The sequence below is a fragment of the Lithobates pipiens genome, unplaced genomic scaffold, assembly GCF_037356315.1.
Source record: "Lithobates pipiens isolate NorthernLeopardFrog02 unplaced genomic scaffold, aLitPip1_a1.2 Scaffold_18, whole genome shotgun sequence".
NCBI classification, from domain to species: domain Eukaryota; kingdom Metazoa; phylum Chordata; class Amphibia; order Anura; family Ranidae; genus Lithobates; species Lithobates pipiens.
In genome coordinates this window covers 340,525,158-340,545,927 of record NW_027507758.1, presented here as the reverse complement: position 1 = coordinate 340,545,927, position 20,770 = coordinate 340,525,158, and the positions used below count along the sequence as shown (strand labels likewise).

General features: G+C 42.0%; 1 protein-coding gene across 1 annotated transcript in view; it reads right to left on the bottom strand.

Moving 5' to 3' along the window:
* Positions 1–670: 670 nt before the first annotated feature.
* The window catches only part of LOC143988104 (cyclic GMP-AMP synthase-like), a 43,173-nt gene continuing 23,073 nt past the window's right edge, over positions 671–20,770 (bottom strand). The window contains exons 3-6 of the mRNA XM_077487386.1: positions 11,375–11,605; positions 8,965–9,064; positions 3,323–3,663; positions 671–1,213 (exon numbers count right to left, since the gene is read on the bottom strand). Coding sequence (XP_077343512.1) covers positions 1,173–1,213; positions 3,323–3,663; positions 8,965–9,064; positions 11,375–11,605 — 713 coding nt within the window. The 3' untranslated portion in view covers positions 671–1,172. The remainder of the gene's footprint in view (positions 1,214–3,322; positions 3,664–8,964; positions 9,065–11,374; positions 11,606–20,770) is intronic.

Below are 20,770 nucleotides of genomic sequence, written 5' to 3'. Positions count from 1 at the left end.
GTGCTTGTCTTCCATCTTCTTCTATGACATTTTGTCCTGTGGATGTGGGGTGGCTGTGGGCATCATATGGGGCCTGTCCTTCTGTTGGGGCTGTGCACCTGTGTGTGTGGATTGCGGCTGCACTGAAGAGTGACGCAGTGTGAGCCGCTTGTGTTGTCGTGATTTCTCTTGGGACGCCGGTGGGTGTGGCCTTTGGTGCGGCACCACGTCATCTGATGGGGCATGTGCTTAAGGTCGTCTGTATGTCAGAGGGCTGGCCATGCCCCACTACGCCGCTGTACACGTCATCTGACCACGTTGTGATGTCACTGCTCGCAGAGGCGTGCATTTGGCGCCAATTAGGGTGCAACAAGCGGGGGTATATATAGCCTGTGAACCTATCCCCTAACTCATGACATCTCTGGGGGACGATATACAGTCATATTTACAGGTATTGCAAATTATACCAAGCTTGCTCCAGGCAACACTAGCTTTATTGAAATATGTTTTGAAGATTTGCTATACTCCTATGCTGTTCTTTGGCCTTATTTAGGTGCTGGCCCCCTATGGATTAATGCAGTAGGAGCTGTACAATAAATTACCTCCATGCAAATATAACGTTGTAAATAGGCTGGAATTGGGACCCTCGGATCCGTGAGAGACCACATGAGACATGGGAAACAAGCTGGAGTGTGTTCATAAGATCTCTGTATTTAATACAACAGTAGTATATATACCAGTAAAAATACATGTCTAAGGGTTATTCAAACTTTACACTTTCTTATCAAGAGTTAGGCTGCTGACTTGATGACAAGAAATAGCTGATGACTTGCTGACACAGATTCGGCATAACCACAATATCTCATAGGGTGTGGTTCTATGCAAACTGCTAATCAAGCTGACCATGGCAAAACTCACACACAAACACAAAAAGTTAATTTATACTTTATGTAAAATGGAAGAGAATCTAAGATGGAGTCAGTTGTTTATACATTTTATTACAGTATCTGATGGCACGTGTACTACACAAGCCCCATATTTCCTTATATGCCCGTTGATGCACATCAAGATGGTAGTTGACACATACGTCTGTTGGAGGTGATTGATATGCAACACCTCCTCATTTTTCCTCTATTTTCTTTTCCTCATATTCCATCGTTATTTGGTTGTATATTTCAAGTCTGGACCCTGGCCTAGGTTATTCCGGTACTGCTGCGCCCATCCAGTGAGAATCCTGTGCACGCAGTGACGTATGTTCAGATCAGATGAATATGAATGCATGACCAATTTTAACGTCATTTTGGTAAATTTTCTTTGATCTACTGTATACATTTATATGCAACTGTTTATACATATATATTAATATGTTGTGAAATGATCTGTTCTTCTATCCTATGTGGTGAGACCTGTTCCCATACCCCCCCCCATGTGCGTCTTGAAGAAGCGAGCAAGCAAAGCGCGTAGACGCACAGGGGCCCACGCATGTTCTGATGTCATAATGTTGAACATTCTTTTCCCATTTGGGTATATGTAATATCCTCCTTTTTCTGGCCACTGCCTGGCTGTTAGTGGACAATACCTTTTTACACAATTTTTATATTGTGTATGTTTATATGTTAATGTTTAATGGGATGGTTTCCTTATCCCTATCCCTAGGTTTTTTAAGTATCCAAAAGATTTTTTACACGTTTTCCTAAAACACAAAAGGATTCTTTACTACACAATCTGTGAATATTTTTTATTTCTTAAATTCTATAAAAATTCACAAAATGCAGATTTAATTCCATCTTGGTATTGATTTACCTACTATATATTTCAACAGTTTAGTAACATAATAAAAATTGATAATATTTGTAACCTATGAAGTTATAAGCGTTCCTATAATTTAGTGCAGGGGAAAAGTATACCTTTTTGTGTTTTTTAGATAGAGAATATGCAAGTATGGCAAATTTCTACCCAAAAAAAAAAAACTCCCTTGACCTCCCAGACCATTGATTGGATAAAACCTAAGCAGAAAGCTTAGTATACACCATCAGGTTTTTTTTTTTCTTTCATTCAACCGAGCGGGTTGAATGGAAAAAAAAACCTGACAGCTGCATTTGGAGTCGCTGTACTAATGATCTTAAATTAGTACAGTGATCTTCCCAGCTGAGCTATTGTGTTCTGAAAGTGTGGCGCTCTCAGCCAATCTGGAGCTAGTCGGCTGCTTTTTTTCCAGAATGCTCATCCAACCAAAGCCGGCTTCTGTCGGACCGGCTGCCACGCATTCGGCCTGTGTGTACTAGGCTTTAGGGTCCATGAACACTGGCTTGAAAATCGCTGCTTCTACAGGTGTTCTGCCTGTAGAAGAAGCTTAATGTTCTCCTATGTGCTCATGCATATTAGGCCGATTAGAGGCATATTTTAAGATGAGCGATTAGCAGCAGGAAAAAAACTCCTATTTTTTTTTTTTCGGCCAAGGGAACTGGTGTTTTTTTTTTTAAACCTAGTGTGTATGGAGCCTTAGGCATACAGCTGCCCACTGTTTATTTGAAGTTCTGTAGGCCCTGGGTGTGTCCAAGGAGGATTTTAAATTTACAGTGGCTGCAAACCAAGGCGTTAAGCCTGCCATATATGGAGCAATTTTCTTTCCTGCAAGCACGGGTTACAGGGAAAAAAATCACTTAATTCCCCCATTAAAATTGACTCTTGTGTTCTTCACTGTGTACTCCCAGTGGAGGAACATAGTGATTACTGCTAGCGGCTATAATAGCTGCTTGCAATAATCACATGTAAAATCTGACAGTCTGGTTGTGTACCCATGTTTGTCCATCAATTGGGTGCATTCAGCCTGTCCATACATGGTTCAAATCTCAGCCAATCAATGCTGAACCAGATGAGATTCGACCTGGCCAGCTTTAATCATATCCCTGAGCTCCTTCAGCATCCAGTGACAGCTTGGGAGAACCTGTGGACTGCTATAGAAATGAAAGGCAAAACCTTTTTGTATAGATATATAAACAAAACATTATAAATACATCCCACCCCCATTTTTTTAAGTGATCACATTCCTCCTGTTTTCAGCTGCACAAGAATTAGGGGAGGAGAACGGCAGCACACTGAGCTTCCTGGTGAATGGCTTGTGCGGGGGGTGGGTGCACATGTCAGGACAAATCTGATTATTGGAGGAGAGCACAACTAGAGACCTGACCACGGTGTGTTCTCCTGTTTAGTCTGGTCAATTTATAATAGAAAAGCAGTGGGACACCAGGACTTTCACCCAAAGGAAGCAATACAAAGTGAACAGGATACTTTCTCATACAGCAGACACATATCGGGAATATGAAATGTTGGGTTTACTTACTCTTTAAAAATATTGGGTAGTTTTTAGCCTTTTCCATTTCTAACTCTTCAAGAAGGTAGTTGCAGCTTGCTTTATCAACTTCATCTGGGCTAAAAAGGTTTTGGGAAGGTATGAAAAAGTTTGGAAGAGAATAGGTTTTCAGGCATTTTTGAAAGAATTCAACATATCTATTGAAGCAGATATGCAGGTCTTCCTGCTTCCAATCTTCATCTTTTGGGAACTGAACGCATGTATGCAATAGAGCAGTTTTTGCATGGTATGAGTAAAATTGATTCATTCTCCGATTTCCTCTCTCCTTGAGTTGTTTCAGTATATACTTCATCAGTTTAAGACACTGTTTCCTGAAAGATATTTGTACAGTGAGAACATGAAAAAAATAAATTTGGGCTGTAAGGAAAAGAATAAGTGAAAACAGCCTTATATTCTTTCTCACCTGAGGGACCCAGGTAGTCCTTAAGGTGTTTGTAAGGCAGAAGTTTTTATTTTTTAATATTTTTTTTAACCTTACTGCATTGTATGCAGTAAGGTAAAAAAAACTAAACCTAAAGCAGCTCTCCCAAATATATACCTGAGCCAATGTCGACCCAGTGATGTTGCACGAGAGCTAAGACCCTCCCTGGTCTTTTACTCCTGATTTGCTCAGATAAAGCAGCAGGAGCCATTGGCTCCCACTGCTGTCAGTCAGAGCCAGTGACTGGGGTGAGTTCTGTGTCTTCTGTCCAAGTGTGACTTGGGAACAACCACACATGAGTGCCCCCGTAGAAAACTACTCCTGTGCCCTACACAGATGATCGCAGTAAAAGGCCAGTCACAGTGGTCCTTTTCCATGTGATCAGCTGTGTCCGGTTATTGGCAGTCTTTTCCTCACGTGCTGTCTCTGTGCGAAAAAAGGAGAGCCAATATTGGCAAAGGTCAGCCAATATTGGCAAGGCTGACAGGGCACAGTAAGTACATTCTTTACACTGCTAATCAGAGCAGCCCCATCAGTTCAGCCTCATCAGTGCACATCAGTGAAGAAAATTTACTTATTTGCAAACTTTTATAACGGAAACTACGCCTTTTTTTCAAAATGTTGGGTTTGTTTAGCAAAAAATAACCCAGTGATTAAATACCACCAAAAGAAATCTCTACCTCTACAATATTTATTTGGATACAGTTTTACATGACCACAAAATTGTCAAAGTGTGACAGTTCCGAAAGATAAAAATTGGCCTGGCTAGAAAGGGGTTCAAAGTTTCCGCTATTGAAGTGGTTAAAGCACTTTTTTTGTCACCCTAGTCTCCCCACCCCATTGCTGGGGGCATAACCTCAAATCTGCAGCCATGCACTGCCCTCATTTTCAGCCTGGCTTTCGGCCTGTATATTTAGACTCCTGTAGACTGGATGTTACAGAGCTAGCCTGGAAGTGACCTTCAGCTACTGGGTTCCACACTTTCCAGACCCAGTTCTTGTTACGTTATCTGCTTTTAAAGTCCAGAGCTGCTGGCATTGCCTCTGCGCTTCACTGCCTCTAAAGACTCAGTGAGTAGAGTGTATCAGGCCAAGCAATGAGTGCCCCCTCATTATTGGTTGCATTGCACCCTTATTCTCTTCCTACTGGCTTTTGCCATAGAAGAAGTTAAAGCTGTGGGAATGAGCAATGACACGCCACGCTTTCTCTCTGAAAGTAATATCTCCCTACTGCTTGTAAATACCACATGGATCGTCAGACCATTTCTGCTGCCTGCCTATAATGACTTTGGTCACTTTTGGCTATCTGGCTACGGACCCTCGCCTGCTACTGGCTGACTAGATTTTTTTGAGTACTTGAGGCCTTGCCTCTTAGTTTGATCCAAGCTAACCATGCTGCGTGTCCAATTCTAGACATTTGGGGAGGGGTGAAGGGGGTCATGGGCAGTTCTCTGCTTTTATTCTAGTCTTGGCATCACCCTTCAGTCCAGAAGTCATGTAACACTCTGCTTCTGCATGCGAGTCTTGAGGATGATAGTAGCCTTCTTTGAGGAAGTTCCCTTTGCCCAATATTTCTGCCCAATATACTCTAGGCGCCTGCAACACACAGATTTGTTGGAGAAATTTGTCCCGTCTCTGGACAGATTTAGTTGAAAGCAGACTGGGCTACTCCTGGCCTGATGTCTCAGGAAAATGGTTCAGGAATCTTCTCTTCACACCTTTTGGAAGATTCTCAAGACAGAAGCCAGCCTGTCTGAGTGCTAGGCACCCTGTCAGTACAGAGTACTTGAGCTCTAAAGGAATCCTCTCAATAAACATCTGGAGCATCAGGCAATATGGCTTTTTTTGATCATTGGACCAACCTATTAGAGAGCCCTCTGGTCAGAAGCCATGAAATCAGACCAAGACAGAAGTACAGTTAAATCACACTTGTTTAATAATAAACGTAAAAAGAACAAACATAGTCAAAACATAGTCAGAGTTCAATAACCAGAATGGATAGTCAGCCAAACCAGAAGTCAGGGATCAAAGTAGGGGAACAGCAAGCGGGATCTGGAGCCAGAAGGGATGTCAGCAAAGCCAGTCTTTAAAAAGGACCGCAGGATATAGTTTCTTGTAATGTGACCAAGGCGAAGGCAGAGCTCCTCTGGACTGGACGGCTCAAGTAGGCAGGACTGACAAGCAAGATCATAAACAGCAGTAACCGGGGAGAGAGATGGGAGCTGGCAAATTGCAGACAGCTGAGCGGCCAGCCCAGAGAAGGAAGGGGCGAGCCCTTCCTACAGAACCTAGAACCTACAGAACCTATTGGAGTCAACAATGGACTCTACTTAATACACATGGTTCTCAACCTGTACAGGGTGAGGATGTGGCACCGAGGTGGTAAAGCGGTTTCAGACCAAAGGTTCTAATAAGGAGACATGAAATACATTCAAAATACGTATATTAGAAGGTCTAATGACTAAGGGGTTAATCCTGCGAAGAATACGGAAAGGGCCAATAAACCGAGGTGCGAACTTCAGTGAGTTAACACGAAGTCGAAGGTTGCGAGATGACAGCCAGACCCTGTCCCCAATCTGGTAGGAAGGCACAGGTAGGCGTCTGCGGTCAGCATGGAGTTTGTACCGATCATTAGCATGATGCAGAGCCTCCATGACTTGTGCCCAAGTGGACCGAAGACCACGGAGATGCTCCTCTAACGCAGGAATACTCTGTGGAACAAACGAGTCGGGCAACATGGAAGGTTGGAAACCATAATTCGCCATAAACGGGGACAATCAGGAAGCACAATTCAAGGCACTGTTGTGAGCAAACCATACCCACGGTAATAGGTTTGACCAGTTATGATGGTCAGAAATATAGCAACGTAGGAATTGCTCCAAGGACTGATTGGCTCATTCTGCGGCCCCATTAGACTGCGGGTGATATGCAGAGGAGAAAGCAAGCTGAATTCCCAACTGTGCACAAAAGGCTCGACAGAACCGGGACACAAACTGACTACCCCTGTCTGAGACAATCAACTTGGGTAGCCCATGTAAGCGAAAGATCTTCCAAGCAAAAATGGAAGCCAGTTCCTTAGAGGTAGGCAACTTCTTAACACATCTTTGAGGAAGTAACTTGGAATTGGATTATCTCATGGGGAAGAGCCCCTACAGCCTTGGACAACGGAACCGTCTCATGAGTCACATGAGCAGGTTGTAGAGGTCTCCCGTCAACAGCCTCAATTGTAAGTGGAGTGTCACGCAGCTGCAGCGGAATCGAGTGCTTTGATACAAAGGCAGCATCAATGAACAGGCCTGCAGCCCCATAGTCGATTAGAGCCCTTATCTCGATGGATGACTCAGCCCAAGAAAGGGTGACCAAAATGAGGGGCTGATCCTTCTGGATAATAGGTGATGAAAAAACGCCAACTAAGGTCTGTCCGTGACAGGACGGGTAGGGCAAGACTTCAAAAAGTGATCTGCCTGGCTACAATAAAGGTGCAATCTCTCCTTCCTCCTAATGGTTCTCTCAAACTTAAGGTTTTTCAGGCAGCTCTTGCATGTAGTCACCCTTTGCGTGCATTGTTTTACACTTTTTTCATTTATTGTTATAAAGAAGTGGACAAGCCCCTTTAAGATAGGAAAAGGACAGCTCGGAAACCAGAAGTGACAAAATCCTTCTCACTTCTGGCTTCATTCTTCACCGGGGGGGACGGATGCTCCTCCATCTCATCTGTGGCTAGCCGACCCAAAAGTGATTGGATCACTGTTACAGGAAAGACAATTGCAGGCTCAAAAAATAAATAAAAACAGTATCTGCAGCCATGATCCTGGTATAACCCCATACTGCCCAGCATTGTTAATATGTACATTAGACAGCAAGCAGTTAATATCGTTAACAAACTTACCGATATTGCTTCAAGTGGCTATTGAAAGCAGACGGTTGGCTTTCTTATAATAACTGATGCGGCTAAGCAGCCACTCACAAGCAGCGGGAGACAACACCTCTCCCCCTCTTCTGCCACTCCATCCGGGTTTCCCATGCCACTGGGAGGTCCGAGCAACCAGCTGGCTTATCCGCTGGCTGCCCAGGGACCCAAACGAATCCAATTGCTTAGTTCGGGTCTCAGCTCCAGTAACCTGGAAGCAATGTCACAACATCACTTCCAGATTACTGGCATCCTAAAGGCGTGTTTTAAAAAAATTACAGTATTCAAAACTGCCAAACTTGCAGAAGAGGGATTAGGGAGATCCCTCCATAAAGAATACCTGTCACTGCCTATTACTGTCACAGGGGATATTTACGTTTCTTATGACAGCAATAAAAGTGATGAAAAAAAAAAAAAAAGGACAATGTAAAAATAAACACTTTAAATCTACAAAATATAGGCAGCCGAAAAATCGGTCTAGTCCCAAAAAAGCTATATCGGTCAATTCCTAACAGGTTCCCAGCCCACTGTGTTGTGATCATACTTTCCATATTATTTTGCTACTAACGTGAGGCATACTGGTGGTAGGGATTATCCTGGGCTGACTTGCAGGTTTTATATTTGCCAGTGTCTAATCCTCCTGAAGATGGCAGTTGTAACATGAAGACCTAAATGTATTTAAACGTTTGAGAAAACCACACTGTGTATAGTCTCATGGTAAAAAAGCACATCTAAATTTCAGAGCTTGTCCCATGGACAGTTCAAGCTTCCCCCATTAACCTGTTATGCAGTGAAGTAACCTCTGCACCACGTCCAATCAAAGAACACTTTGCTGAGCAGGCAACCTCGTGTATTCACAATGCATTAAAGAATTTTCTCACCACCATACCCGAAAGCTAGTAGAGATCACTGTAATGTGATCCCTTGGGTATAGTATATGCATAGTTACATTGGTTCAAGTTGGACTAATGTAACTGTGTAAACCTATTCATACTTGAAATTCTTTAAGTACTTTACTTTTATTTAGCTATTTACATATTTTAATATCTAGAAAAGTGACAGAATGTATTCTTAAAAAATGCCATATACATTACAGATATGAATGTGTTGAGAGTCAGAATTTCAGCCCACAGATTTCAAAGTGAGATCGAGGTCACAAATAGCAGTGAAGAACTAAAAGACTATCATTCTGCTGAACTTTACCCAGAGCTACAAATATAGGCTGGAGTTTCACTGTAATGTTTGTTGTGAATATGTCTGTAGCACTATTTTCACCACTAACCTGCAGCACATGGGTCCTTGACGCTCACAGCAGGTTTTTGCGCTTCCGTGATTACTTATTATATCTTTTTCAATATTTGAAAAGGAAATACGCCATGTATCTGGGAAAAAAAGGGAACAGTTATCTACATGAACTGCAAGACATTATGCTAGAATGGAGTGAAATGGGGGGGGGGGGTTCCATCATACTAAATGACAAAGAAATTAACCGTATTGTTCATTCAAGCACAAGCGCATCCATTTTGTATAATAGTTTTTCAGTGTCTATTTTCCATATAGAATTGTTATGCTCACTCTCGCTCACCCCCTCCCATTTCAAGTTTTTCGTTTTGCAACTTTTAGAGATAGCTGCTGATGTATGAAATATGACTATTTGCTGGTTTTTAAACACAGTGCACACCACCATTATCGTGGGTAAAAATTAGATCTAAAAATACATTAGAATAGGTGCTTTGACTTAATTTAGTGTCCAGACTCCTCCTGTTTTATCTGTTCTTTGCATATATTTATTTCAGTGTTTCAAGAAAGTCATAACTGTTTTGGCGAGTCAGGAGCAAGGAATGAACAGTTTCCAGAGGATACTGTGCCTCAATTGAGACCAACGGGAACACAGACTCTTATATGCTGTCTAGGTCAGTTGCCTTTAAGCTTATATTTTTGCCTTTTCTTTGTGTCCTATGAGTTCTCAAGGAAAGCAGACCTGCTTTCTGGTTGGATAAACGTGTGTGTGTGTGTGTGTGTGAGTTATTTGAGAGGACAGCAAATTTACACTGTTATACAAGCTGTACACTCACTACTTTACATTGTAGCAAAGTGTAATTTCTTCAGTGTTTTCACATGAAAAGATATAATGAAATATTTACAATAATGTGAGGGGTGTACTCACTTGTGTGAGTTACTGTGTGTGTGTGTGTGTGTGTGTGTGTTTTTTGTCCCCCTTTTCAAGTTGGACCAAGTGTGGACAAAGATAAACCTGTAGCTACCTACGCTGACCCCTCAGCCTCCTTGGGCAGACGCATAGTATGGTTAGAATAAAACACAGATAAGAGATGGAGGGTCTCCTGCATGTTTTGTCTGTTGTAAACCCCTTCTATCCATGTAAGTAAGTGGATACTATGCTTGTAAATCCGCAGATCTGCTGTATTTGTTTTTTTGGCAAGCGGGGTATAGGCACAAGAAGAGAAGAGAAAGGCTAGCCAGTCGTTATGGGTATTGAGTTAAGTAAGGGAATAAAGGTACAGTTCTGCATATATTGAGAGCCCTTAGATTAGTGGTTTTCAACTCTTGTCCTCAGGGCCCACTAAGAGGCCAGGTTTGCAAAATAACTGAAATACATCACAGGTGATATAATTTGCTGCTCACTGTTTGCAGTATTCTAGCCTGCATCTCCCCAAGGTAGAGGGGACCATGAATGCCAACATGTACTGTGACATACTGAAACAGAGCATGATCCCCTCCCTTCAGAGACTGGGCCGCAGGGCAGTATTCCAATATGGTAACTAAAGCAAACACACCTCCAAGACGACCGCTGCCTTGCTAAAGAAGCTGAGGGTAAAGGTGATGGACTGGCCAAGCATGTCTCCAGACCTAAACCCTATTGAGCATCTGTGGGGCATCCTCAAATGGAAGGTGGAGGAGTGCAAGGTCTCTAATATCCACCAACTCAGTGATGTCATCATGGAGGAGTGGAAGAGGAGTCCAGTGGCAACATGTGAAGCTCTGGTGAACTCCATACCCAAGAGGGTTAAGGCAGTGCTGGAAAATAATGGTGGCCACACAAAATATTGACACTTTGGGCCCAATTTGGAAATTTTCACTTAGGGGTGTACTCACTTTTGTTTCCAGCGGTTTAGACATTAATGGCTGTGTGTTGAGTTATTTTGAGGGGACAGCAAATTTACACTGTTATACAAGCTGTACATTCACCACTTTACATTGTAGCAAAGTGTAATTTCTTCAGTGTTTTCACATGAAAAGATATAATGAAATATTTACAAAAATGTGAGGTGTGTACTCACACATGTATTGTGTGTGTGTGTGTGTGTGTGTGTATATATGTCTGTGTATATATATATATATATATATATATATATATATATATATATATATATATATATATATATACACACATACACACAGTATCTAGAATATATATTAACTTCCTATTGCCTCTGTACAGCAGAAGGAGGAACAGCACTCAGAGCCAGATTCTGTGCCTTTAACAGTTTGAACGTGCAGGAGAGAGCAGGGTTATGACTTCACTAGTGCTGTCTGTGCTGTCTGTGCTGTCTGGCAGGGTTGCCAAGTTCATAAGACTGGCTTTACTTAACTAGAACATAAAATAATTCTTATGCATGCCAACCATGTCTTTAGTGTTACACAACATCTAAGCAAGCAATCATACATCTTACCTTTTTTGTCTTTCTGTTTGGCTACCACGTAGCATGGTTCTTTTCTATAATCTTGTTTCACCTTTGTGCCAAGCCAGCCGTCAATATTCATTCCATTGCTTGCACTTTCAGGCCATTGTCGTATTTGAAGAGCAAGAACCAGATCCACCGATATATTCTCAGGTTCATTAGAAATAGTCAGAGTAATTGCAGGGCTTGAAGGATCTTTCCTCTCTACGGAGGCTGGTTTACCTGTTGTAAAGACAGATCTGTTTGTACTTGTGAAGTGCTATCAAGTAGTCTCATAACTCAACATATTGCAATCTTCAAATTTACCTGACGGGCCACCTACTGGTGTATTTGAGAATGTACAGTGCCTTGCAAAAGTGTTCACCCCCTTGACTTTTTAAATATTTTGTTACATTACAGCCTTTAGTTCAATGTTTTTTAATCTGAATTATATGTGATGGATCAGAACACAGTAGTCTAAGTTGGTGAAGTAAAATTAGAAAAATATATGCATAACATTTTTTTTCCGAAATAAAAAACTGATAATTGGCAAGTGTGTATGTAGGTTGAAGGGGTAGAGGTTCAGCCTGTCATTGCTCAGACCATACACTGCACACGGCATCAAATTGGTCTGCATGGCTGTCGTCCCAGAAGGAAGCCTCTTCTAAAGATGATGCACAAGAAAGCCCACAGTTTGCTGAAGACAAGCAGACTAAGGACTTGGATTACAGGAATCGTGTATTGTGGAGTGATGAGACCAAGATAAACTTATTTGTTTCAGATGGTGTCAGGTGTGTGTGGCGGGAACCAGGTGAGGAGTACAAATACAAGTGTGTCTTGCCTACAGTCAAGCATAGTGGTGGGAGTGTCCTGGTCTGGGGCTGCATGATGGCTGCCAGCACTGGGGACCTACAGTTCATTGAGGGAACCATGAATGCCAACATGTACTGTGACATACTGAAGCCGAGCATGGTCCCCTCCCTTCGGAAAATGGGCCGCAGGGCAGTATTTCAAAATAACGACCCCAAACACGCCTCTAAGACGACCACTGCCTTGCTAAAGAAGCTGAGGGTAAAGGTGATGGACTGGCCAAGCATGTCTCCAGACCTAAATTATATTGAGCATCTGTGGGACATCCTCAAATGGAGGGTGGAGGAGCGCAAGGTCTCTAACATCCACCAGCTCCGTGATGTTGTTATGAAGGAATGGAAGAGGACTCCAGTGGCAACCTGTGAAGCTTTGGTGAACTCCATGCCCAAGAGGGTTAAGGCAGTGCTGGAAAATAATGGTGGCCACACAAAATATTGACACTTTGGGCCAAAATTTAACATTTTCAGTTAGGGGTGTACTCACTTTCGTTGACAGCAGTTTAGACATTATTGGCTGTGTGTTGAGTTATTTTCAGGGGACAGCAAATTGACACTGTTCAACAAGCTATACACTCACTACTTTATTGTAGCAAAGTGTAATTTCTTCAGTGTTGTCACATGAAAAGATAGAATATTTACAAAAATGTGAGGGGTGTACTCACTTTTGTGAGATACTGTATGTATTCACCCCTTTTGTTATGAAGCCCATAAAAAGCTCTGGTGCAACCAATTACCTTCAGAAGTCACATAATTAGTGAAATGATGTCCACCTGTGTGCAATATAAGTGTCACATGATGATGATTTTGAAAGGCCCCAGAAGCTGCAACACCTAAGCACCCTAACCAAACACTGCCATGACGACAAAGGAACTCTCCAAACAAGTAAGGGTCAATGTTTTTGAGAAGTACAAGTCAGGGTTAGGTTCTAAAAAAAAATATCCAAATCTTTGATGATCCCTAGGAGCACCATCAAATCAATCATAACCACATGGAAAGAAAATGGCACAACAGTAAACCCGTCAAGAGACGGCTGCACACCAAAACTCATGGACTGGGCAAGGAGGTGAGTAATAAGAGAGGCAGAACAGAGTCCTAAGGTAACCCTGGAGGAGCTGCAGAGTTCCACAGCAGAGACTGGAGTATCTGTACATAGGACGACAATAAGCCGTATGCTCCATAGAGTTGGGCTTTATGGCAGAGTGGCCAGACAAAAGCCATTACTGTCCGCAAAAAACAAAATTGCACGTTTTGAGTTTGCAAAAAGCATGTGCGAGACTCCCAAATGTATGGAGGAAGGTGCTCTGGTCTGATGAGACTAAAATTTTACTTTTTGGCCATGAAAGAAAATGCTATGTCTGGCACAAACCCATCACATCACCCAAAGAACACCATGTTTTTCAGCAGTTGGAACTGGGAAACTGGTCAGAGTTGAGGGAAAGATAGATGGTGCTAAATACAGGGATATTCTTGAGCAAAACCTGTACCACTCTGTGTGTGATTTGAGGCTAAGATGGAAGTTCACCTTCCAGCTGGACAATGACCCCAAACACACTGCTAAAGCAACACTTGAGTGGTTTAAGGGGAAACATGTAAATGTGTTGGAATGCCCTAGTCAAAGCCCATACCTCAATCCAATAGAAAATCTGTGGTCAGACTTAAAGATTGCTGTTCACAAGCGCAAACCATCCAACTTACATAGTCAGGTTGAAAAAAGATACAAGTCCATCTAGTTCAACCATAAAAAATAATAATAATAAAATAAAAAATATCATACAGTCCCATATACCCACAGTTGATCCAGAGGAAGGTGAAAAAAAACAGTAAAGCAGGATAGAATTTGCTACAGCAGGGGAAAAAATTCCTTCCTGATCCCAGAGAGGCAATCAGATTTTCCCTGGATCAACTTTACCTATAAATGTTAGTACCCAGTTATATTATGTACATTTAGGAAATAACCAAGGCCTTTCTTAAAGCAATCTACTGAGCTGGCCAGAACCACCTCTGAATGGAGTCTATTCCACAATTGCACAGCTCTTACTGTGAAGAAACCTTTCCGTATTTGGAGATTAAATCTCTTTTCCTGGAGACGTAAAGAGTGCCCCCTTGTCCTTAGTGTTGACCGTAAAGTGAATAACTCATCACCAAGTTCACTATAACTTGAAGGAGCTGGAGCAGTTTTGCAAAGAGTAATGGGCAAAAATTCCAGTGGTAAGATGTGGCTCGCTCATAGAGACTTATCCAAAGCGACTTGGCGCTGTGATAGTCACAAAAGGTGGCTCTACAAAGTATTGAATTTGTGGGGGGGGGGGGGGAGAATAGTTATGCACATTGACTTTTTCTGTTATTTTGTCCAATTTGTTTGCTTCACAATAATAAAAAAAATCTTCAAAGTTGTGGGCATTTTATGTAAATTAAATGATGCAAATCCCCAAACAATCCATGTTAATTCCAGGTTGTGAGGCAACAAAACACGAAAAATGCCAAGGGGGGTGAATACTTTTGCAAGGTACTGTAGATCATTCATGCAGACGTGCAAAATGTTATCTCAAAATCATCAGTCTAAAATGGAATTGCAGGCGAACAACTAAACATAGGCCCTCTGGCACACCAGGCAGATGACAGATTTATTTTTTTCTTTAGAAATGTAGTTTCTCCTCTGTTCATTCTAAGCAGACTAATTCACACATTTCTTCCATGCATATGGTTTCAGGAAGATTGCATACTAACTCTTGGGTTTGCCCAAGGAAAGGGGAGGCATAGGGTTCCCAGACCCCTTCAAATATTATCAAGCAGTCTATATGACTTGAGTCCTTGACTGGATTAAGATGGTTAGATTTGGAGCAAGAAATGGCCTCACTACCGCTACATACTTTATCATGGCAATACTCTACACTCCCACCTTCAGCAAAGCTCCACCCACTAATAGGTAATATACTTAAAGTGGTTGTAAATGCTCCCCCACAACTTTGTCCCATGTAAATCAGTGCAAAAACCCTAATGAACACTGCTTGTAGATATCGCCTTACTTGCTTAGTATAGTAATCCTTTTTGTTCTTTAGAGGTTTGACGTCACTGAGCATGCCCAGATCTCCCCTGATTTATGGTACACTCTGTGTACTTGTCTATCTATTATCAGGACTTCCTACGGCACACCACTGAAATCCCAGTAGACTGCATAATCACTCAGAGCTTCCTCCAGCACCCCATGTGACATCACATGCATTGTAAACCAGGGCATCGGACAGCATTACTGCAGTCTTATCAGCTGATAAAACTGACAAAGGCAAACACTAGATAATCGGCACAAGTAAATACCGTGAAATAAAACAAGTCCGCTATGAACAGGGAAGCGGGGTTGCCATAGAAACTTTGGATTGAGAATGAGGCTTGGTTAACAGTACAGGAAGTGCTCAATGTAAGGGCGGATATACACTCCACTGTGAACTCAGAAAACAATACTTAAGATGGCGCTGCCTAGCCCCTGGAAACAAGTTTTTTTTTAAGTTTCTTTAAACAGTAAGTAATATGCGATTTGGGCTGGATTACAGTGGCTATAGTTTGATAATTATTATAGATACAAACAAACCCAAGGATGAACCGAGGAAAAAAACAAGCTTTGCTTACCACCAGCCCACAGACAACCAATTAACCTGTCTAACAATATGCGTTAAAAACAGGGGTTTAGTCTGCACACATTTGCAAATGCATGCGTAAGCCACAGAGCCCCGCCAAGGCACCCTCATATCTGTGGTACCTAACACTGACTTATGAGTGTCCCCACAATGGAGGCACATGCATTTTAATGGATAGGTGAGAGCAGGTGGACTGAAGGGGAGCCACCCCTCCTTAAAGGTACAGGAGCCCACTGAACACCCAGCACAATGGCAACACAGGTGTCAGTAGGATGCCTGACCAAAAACACGACCAGTGACGAAAAAAGACGCCACCCGCTCTCACCTATAGCTGGCTATCGCAGTAAGAAACTTGGAAGGCTAACAATAGATACAAACAAACTATTGACTAAATGAAAAGAAGCATCAGAGTGGGAGAGTTTACTTCCCCTTTAAGGTTTTCAAAATCAAGCTGTATTTCTTTTTCCTCTGCAGGACCAACAGGAATGACGCTGGTTATCAGCTTTTCAGGTTTCCTTACTGTGTCTGTCAACCCACTAATTCAGTCTTTACAAGCTACTAACCAATTAGAAGCTCAAACATTTCTGGTCTACGCGGTTGTGGAAATCTGTTTTGTAAATTCAATCCATGATCATATACTGTATGAGGCGCCTCGTCTGTTAAGTGTTGTATGTATGTTTTATATTTGTCCTATGTGTATTTAGGTAGTTGCTTAGTATGAATAAAACTTATGGGGATTTTGTAGTACGTAAATGTAGAGCACAATAGGATTGACTTTTAGTAGGCTTTATATTATCTCCTATCTCTTATTTGCCCACTTTAGCTATAGTAGCCACCTTTACCATCTTGGGACATCCCTTCTCTTAGGTGTTTCCTAAGTGGGGAAAACAACCTATTTGCTTTGCCTGTGATTTGGCTACGGCATTAGCCTCCCTTAACCACTTAAGGACCGCCTCACGCCGATATACTTCAGCAGAGTGACACGGCTGGGCACAATCACATACCTGTACATGATTCTTTAAGTGCCCAGCCATGGGTTGGGAGCACGCCCCTGGCGGCGCGCTCCTGCCCTGGTCCTGTGCTCCATGACCGTGGCCACGGGACCAGCGGACCCGATCGCCGCTGGTGTCCCACGATCGGGCCACAGAGCTGAAGAACGAGGAGAGGTCTGTGTAAACAAACCTCTCCCCGTGCTTCTCTGTGTGGCTGTCACCGATCGTCTGTTCCCTTTTTATAGGGAAGGACGATCAGTGACGTCACAAGCCAGGCCATGCCCCCCTACAATAAAAAACACATCACGTCATACATAACCCCTACACTGCCCCCTAGTGGTTAACTCCTTCACTGCCAGTGTCATTTACACAGGAATCAGTGCATTTAAATAGCACTGATTGCTGTATAAATGACAATGGTCCCAAAAATATGTCAAAATGTCCGATGTGTCCGCCATAATGTCGCAGTCACAATAAAAATCGCTGATCGCCACCATTACTAGTAAAAAAATTTTTTTTATAAAAATGCTATAAAACTATCCCCTATTTTGTAGACGCTATAACTATTGCGCAAACCAATCATTAATCACTAATTGCGATTTTATTTTTTACCAAAGATATGTAGAAGAATACGTATCGGCCTAAACTGAGGAAAAAAAGTTTTTATATATTTTTTGGGTATATTTATTATAGCAAAAAAGTAAAATATTGAATTTTTTATTCAAAATTGTCGCTCTATTTTTGTTTATAGCGCAAAAAATAAAAACTGCAGAGGTGATCAAATACCACCAAAAGAAAGCTCTATTTGTGGGGAAAAAAGGACACCATTTTTGTTTGGGAGCCAAATCGCAATTGTCAGTTAAAGCGACGCAGTGCCAAATCGCAAAAAGAGGCCTGGTCCTTTGGCTGCAAATTGGTCCGGGGCTTAAGTGGTTAATTTGGAGGAGTGGCATTAAGTGGTTTATTGAATTTTTCATATCTTCACTACAGACAATTGTGGTAGTGATTATAGACAAGGTCAGCTTTTTCGTGTTAAGATGTTTTGCCCTTGCAGCATGCAGTCTTGATATCCTATAACCTTTTTTTTGTCTGGGAGAAGGGTATGCACTGACTCTTCTTGGTATATGGGAGAATGGTCTAGGGCTCACTCTTACAAATAAAGGACTCATGTCTTATTTTTTTGTGCATAGGTTGTCCATCCCAAGCAGATTCCTGGAAGCTGGATGTAAGCTTCTGACCAGATGGTATAGGGTGCCCTCTTGCATAAAATGTTTCCCACCACTTCATCTGTATGTTAGAGGGGTCAGTGGCAACGTGGAACCTTCACATTTTTGTAGACTGCTTGTTAATACATCTGCTTTGGGGAAATATTCAAGATTTAATGGCTATACTATTCAATGTTCAAATACAGAACTGACCTGAGGCATTTTTGTTGCATCTTACCCAAATACCTAAGAGCCACTATAAAAAAAAAAGAGGAGCCTCATCAGAAAGCATGGTTTATTGAAGTGCTTTCCAATTCTCCAAGGAACACCGCTTTTATTTTTCGTAATAGTATAGTATAATATGTCCCTTAATTTATTTTGCTGTTTTAACATGTTAAAAACTTTTATCCTTTACATGTAATAAAATTCTGAGACAACACTTAAAGGATAAGTTCACCTTTGGTTACGTTACCACCCTGCGTCATTCATTGTTTCCAATGAATGAATGAATGAACTACAAGTTCTATCTTCCATTGCCACAGACGGCTTGTAGTTCTCAATGATCTGCAAGGGTGCTGTTGAGTGCTTCCTGGACTTCAGCACCTGCCTGCGCATACAGGTAATATGGGCAGACAGTTTACTGAGAGTCTGCAGGATCCTGGCATTGTACCCACAATCTGCTAATTGTGGATGCTGTGCATTTATTTTACAAAAAAGGTGAACTTCATCTAATGAGCCCATAAATGGATCCTTTATTTTTTTTCAACCAGTGGGTTAAACAAAAAAATCTGATTTCCCCATCCACACATTCGAGGCAGATGGGGGATTCCTTCCTGCTGTGTTATTGTATTCTGACAGCGGGAGCCTTCCCTACTGTTAGAATGCAAGCTATTGTTGCCAGCTATAGTTGGTAGTAGTGATCATTTGTGAAAAAGTTGATCGACTTGTGTACATCCAGCCTGCCCATAAATACATCTATATTCAGCCGGTCCCTGCTTAACCAGCTGAATTTCTATTCATATATGGCTGGCAACAATAGCTTGCATTCTAACAGTAGGGAAGGTTCCCACTGTCAGAATACAAAATTTTTTTTCAGGTAGATGGAGATGTGTTGTATTCTGAATCTCTTATTCTGCAGACCTGTATTGTGCCACTGTGTTTAAAGGATGTAATGCAATTTTTTTTTAAAGTAGCTTTCTATGTTACCTTTAGTTCTCTAGCTTGTTTACTGGAAGGAAATCGGTATTATCACCATTTCCAAGTAGTTAGAAGGTGGTCCAGGAAATATGAAGATAACCAGGAAAAAAGGCTCTTCTGACTCCATGACTGAACAGAATAATTTAACACTGCGGCAAAATGTATATATACTGTTACCAAAAGTATTGGGACACCTGCTACATGAACTTTAATGGCGTCCTAGTCTGAGGGTTCAATGTTGAGTTGACCCAGCCATAACAGCTTCACCTGTTCTGGGAAGGCTTGCACAGGGTTTAGGAGTGTGTCTGTTTGACCATTCTTCCAGAAGCATATTTGTGAGGTCAGGCACTGATGTGGACAAGAAGGCCTGGCTCACAGTCTCTGTGGTAATTCATGTCTTTATGGACCTTGTTGGTGCACTGGTGCGCAGTCATATGGGGACAGCAAGGGGCCTGAGACTCTCCTGTATGTGTGTGTGTGTGTGTGTGTATATATATATATATATATGTATATATATATATATATATATATATATATATATACATACACACACACACACACACTCTCACACACACACGGGATGGAAAGTATTCAGACCCCCTTAAATTTTTTGTTATATTGCAGTCATTTGCTAAAATCATTTAAGTTCATTTTTTTCCTCATTATTGTACACACAGCACCCCATATTGACAGAAAAACACAGAATTGTTGACATTTTTGCAGAATTATTAAAAAAGATAAACTGAAATATCACATGGTCCTAAGTATTCAGACCCTTTGCTCAGTATTTAGTAGAAGCGCCCTTTTGAGCTAATACAGCCATGAGTCTTTTAGGGAAAGATGCAACAAGTATTTCACACCTGGATTTGGGGATTCGCTGCCATTCCTCCTTGCAGATCCTCTCCAGTTCTTGCAGGTTGGATGGTAAACGTTGGCCATTTTTAGGTCTCTCCAGAGATGCTCAATTGGGTTTAACTCAAGGCTCTGGCTGGGCCATTCAAGAACAGTCACAGAGTTGTGAAGCCACTCCTTTGTTATATTAGCTGTGTGTTTAGGGTCATTGTCTTGTTGGAAGGTAAACCTTCGGCCCAGTCTGAGATCCTGAGCACTCTGGAGAAGGTTTTCATCCAGGATATCCCTGTACTTGGCTGCATTCATCTTTCCCTCGATTGCAACCAGTCTTCCTGCCCTTGCAGCTGAAAAACACCCCCACAGCATGATGCTACAACCACCATGCTTCAGTGTTGGGACTGTATTGGACAGGTGATGAGCAGTGCCTGGTTTTCTCCACTCATACCACTTAGAATTAAGGCCAAAAAGTTCAATCTTGGTCTCACCAGGCCAAAGAACCTTATTTCTCACCATCTTGGAGTCTTTCAGGTGTTTTTTTGCAAATTCTATGTGGGCTTTCATGTGCAGGTTCCACTCAGAACAGGCCTCGCCATGGTCAACCAAAGAAGTTCAGTGCATGTGCTCAGCCTCATATCCAGAGGTTGTCTTTGGGAAATTAGTG